Raw genomic sequence first — 2,748 nt, forward strand, 5'->3', positions numbered from 1 at the left:
GCTCCGTTGCGAGCTTGTTGACTCCCACGCAGAGGTCGCGGACTACAGGGAGGTTCAGACACAGCTGACTCGAGCACGCGCCTGGGTCGCACACTTAAACCGGGAGATGGCCCGCTTGGATGCGGAGTTGGATCGAGTGCACAAGAGGGCGTGCAACCTCGCCCATCCTTAGGATTAGTAGGCATACTCATTTTTGCCCTCGCTCGGACCCACGCCACTTTCGAGCGGCCACCGAGCGCAAAGGGATGTTGGCTTTACGTTTATGTTCCTTTCTTTTCTTTCGAATGTTCTATTTTGTAAAATCATGGAACTTGGAGCTAATCAATGTAATGACATTAGTGTTTGAAAACTCATGCATCTCATACATTTCCTCATCTTACTTAATTCCGCACTTATCATTTGAGATATTGGTGTCTGTCCTTACACATTCTTGGAATCTAGGTGATCGCAACTGGCATCGCACCGTTACCCGACTCGTCAGCGTCTCAGGATGGCGGAAGGGGATCATGTCGATATTCCCGAAGAGGTCAACCCCTCGGTCCCGACTCTCTCTCCACCACCGCAAACGCACGCTCCACCGCCTTTCACTCCTGCAGGCGTACTCCCGGTGTACTCCGGCACTCTTCCAACACATCCCCCACCCCCGGCGTCTTCGGGGGCGCCTCAGCCACTGGTCTCACCAACCTCCGCCGCCACCGATGACCAAGCCCGCATTGCGGCCCTCGAGGGCACGGTCAACCAAATGGCCACTAACATGGCAGAGCTGCTCGCCCTGCTCAGAGGACCCAACCGGGCATCCTTGAGTTCCACACCTCCGCCGGGACAAGGGCCAATGACTGAGCCGACTCCCTGGATTCCGCCGACTCAGGCCCCGGAGAATATGGAGGCACCCCCGCCGCCAACATTGCACACTTCCATGGATCATCCTGTCACCGGCCCATATCCGCCACCACCGGCCCCCACGGCCGTCTCTCTTCCACCCGTCTCCATACCGGCCCCGGCTATGGCCTACACAATACCTCCGCCGACGGTTTTCCCGACGTCCAACGCACCCGCTCCAACTCACTTTCAAGCCACGGAGCTCCCTCCCTTTCCGTCTCTACAGCCTCACACCGGCCTCTCCTACCAGGCACCGCCTCCCATAAACACCACATTCCACGAACTGGGCACACCGACCCATGCGGCCCAATTCGCCTCACCGACGTACTTCTTCCCCGAGGCCGACGCCGAACAGGAGCGTAGGTTGAAGCGAAAGGAGGAAACGATACGGGCCCTGCAAGCGAACGATGTTCGTCCCGACGCCCGCTATGGCGACTGTAGCCTATTCCCGGGCATGCGCCTACCCCCGAAGTTCAAGGTTCCAGAATTCAAGACCTATGAAGGCACAACGGATCCACGCCACCACCTCCGCCATTACCGAGGGAAGATGCTGTAGTATTGGGAATACGAGGAATTTGCCATCCATTCCTTCCAGGATAGCCTGTCAGGATCGGCCCTCGATTGGTTCATGTCGCTGAAGGCCGAAGACATCCCGATGTGGGAGGACTTCTCTCGGAAGTTCATCGACCAGTACCGGTATTGCGCAGAAACGCCTCCCACCCTTTTGGAGCTAAGCACGAAAGAAATGGCGCGGGGCCAAAAGTTTGAGGAGTATGCTACCAAGTGGCGGACTCAAGCAGCAAAGCACATCCCTCCGATCAGCGAGGCGCAACAGATCCAACTGTTCCACTCCACGCTAAGAGGAGTGTATTATTCGCATTTGTTGGCCCACACTTCCTCATTCTCCAGTTTGATCGACGCTGGGAAGAAACTTGACATGGGCATCAAGCTTGGGAAGATAGAAGGACCGACCGGAAAGGAGGAGCAATCATCAAAGAATGCCGCTACTGCGCCATCACCAACGGGTAACAAAAAGGGCAGAGATGCGTCCGTTAATGCCGTCAACCTTGGACACCAAATGCCCATGCCGTACCAGCAGCAATACCCGGCCCTGCCGATTAATTACTCGGCGCCACCGGCTCACCCTCCGACACGGGCCCCGCAACCACACGGTCACAATTACACGTCTACCCCTCATTGGGCATCTCCAAATGGGCCCCTAGCTTTAGGAGCTCCACTAACGGCTCAACAAGCCCCAAACTTGCAACCCCGACAAGGAGGGCAGGCTAGGCCGCGTCTGCAATACCCGCCTTTACTGGTTCCCCAGTCACAAGTCTATCGCCAACTTCTAGCAGCTAAGGAAATTAGACCCGTGGCCCCTCATCCTCAGTTCAATCCCGCGAATCAGGATCAGAATCTCCGTTGTGAATACCATATGGGCGCTCCGGGGCACACTACGAACGAATGTTACACCCTCCGGGGCAAATTACAGGAGATGATTGAGAAGAACCGACTCTCTTTCAATGAAGTCAAGCCACCGAATGTCCAGGCTAACCCTCTCCCCGACCATGGATCAAGCTCTGACGCGGCTATCGATCTGATCGGTATTTACCCTAGGGGCAAGGACAACGCCGAAGAGGAAGGGTTGATTTCCCCATGAGACTACCTACGAAAAGCATTCCCTGCGCGCGGTCGAAACTATGAGCCGCACAGCGGAAGAGGGACTTTTGTTGTAACTCGAATGCCGATCTTAATGAAAATACCTTCGCATGTTTTGAAATCGTCGCACCTGTATATTCTTTCTCCTCATTTATTTCAAGCACTTTCGCCTGCTGAAAAGAATTATTTTCATTGCTAGGTTCCACTCAA

The 2,748-nt window shown here is 55.2% G+C and overlaps 1 protein-coding gene across 1 annotated transcript; it reads left to right on the forward strand.

The window, feature by feature from the left end:
- Positions 1-754: 754 nt before the first annotated feature.
- Positions 755-2,539, forward strand: LOC116204264 (pollen-specific leucine-rich repeat extensin-like protein 1). The gene is made up of 3 exons (XM_031536343.1): positions 755-1,288; positions 1,520-1,650; positions 1,789-2,539. The coding sequence occupies exons 1-3, from the start codon at positions 755-757 to the stop codon at positions 2,537-2,539; spliced, it is 1,416 nt and encodes a 471-aa protein (XP_031392203.1).
- The last annotated feature ends 209 nt before the right edge of the window (positions 2,540-2,748 follow it).

This window comes from Punica granatum, chromosome 4, assembly GCF_007655135.1.
Source record: "Punica granatum isolate Tunisia-2019 chromosome 4, ASM765513v2, whole genome shotgun sequence".
Lineage (NCBI taxonomy): Eukaryota > Viridiplantae > Streptophyta > Magnoliopsida > Myrtales > Lythraceae > Punica > Punica granatum.

Coding starts and splice junctions, on each gene's coding strand:
- LOC116204264 (XM_031536343.1), top strand. CDS start 755: ATGGCAGAGCTGCTCGCCCTGCTCAGAGGACCCAACCGGGCATCCTTG. Junction 1,289..1,519: donor GGGCCCTGCAAGCGAACGAT/GTTCGTCCCGAC, acceptor ATGTCGCTGAAG/GCCGAAGACATCCCGATGTG. Junction 1,651..1,788: donor CGGGGCCAAAAGTTTGAGGA/GTATGCTACCAA, acceptor CTCATTCTCCAG/TTTGATCGACGCTGGGAAGA.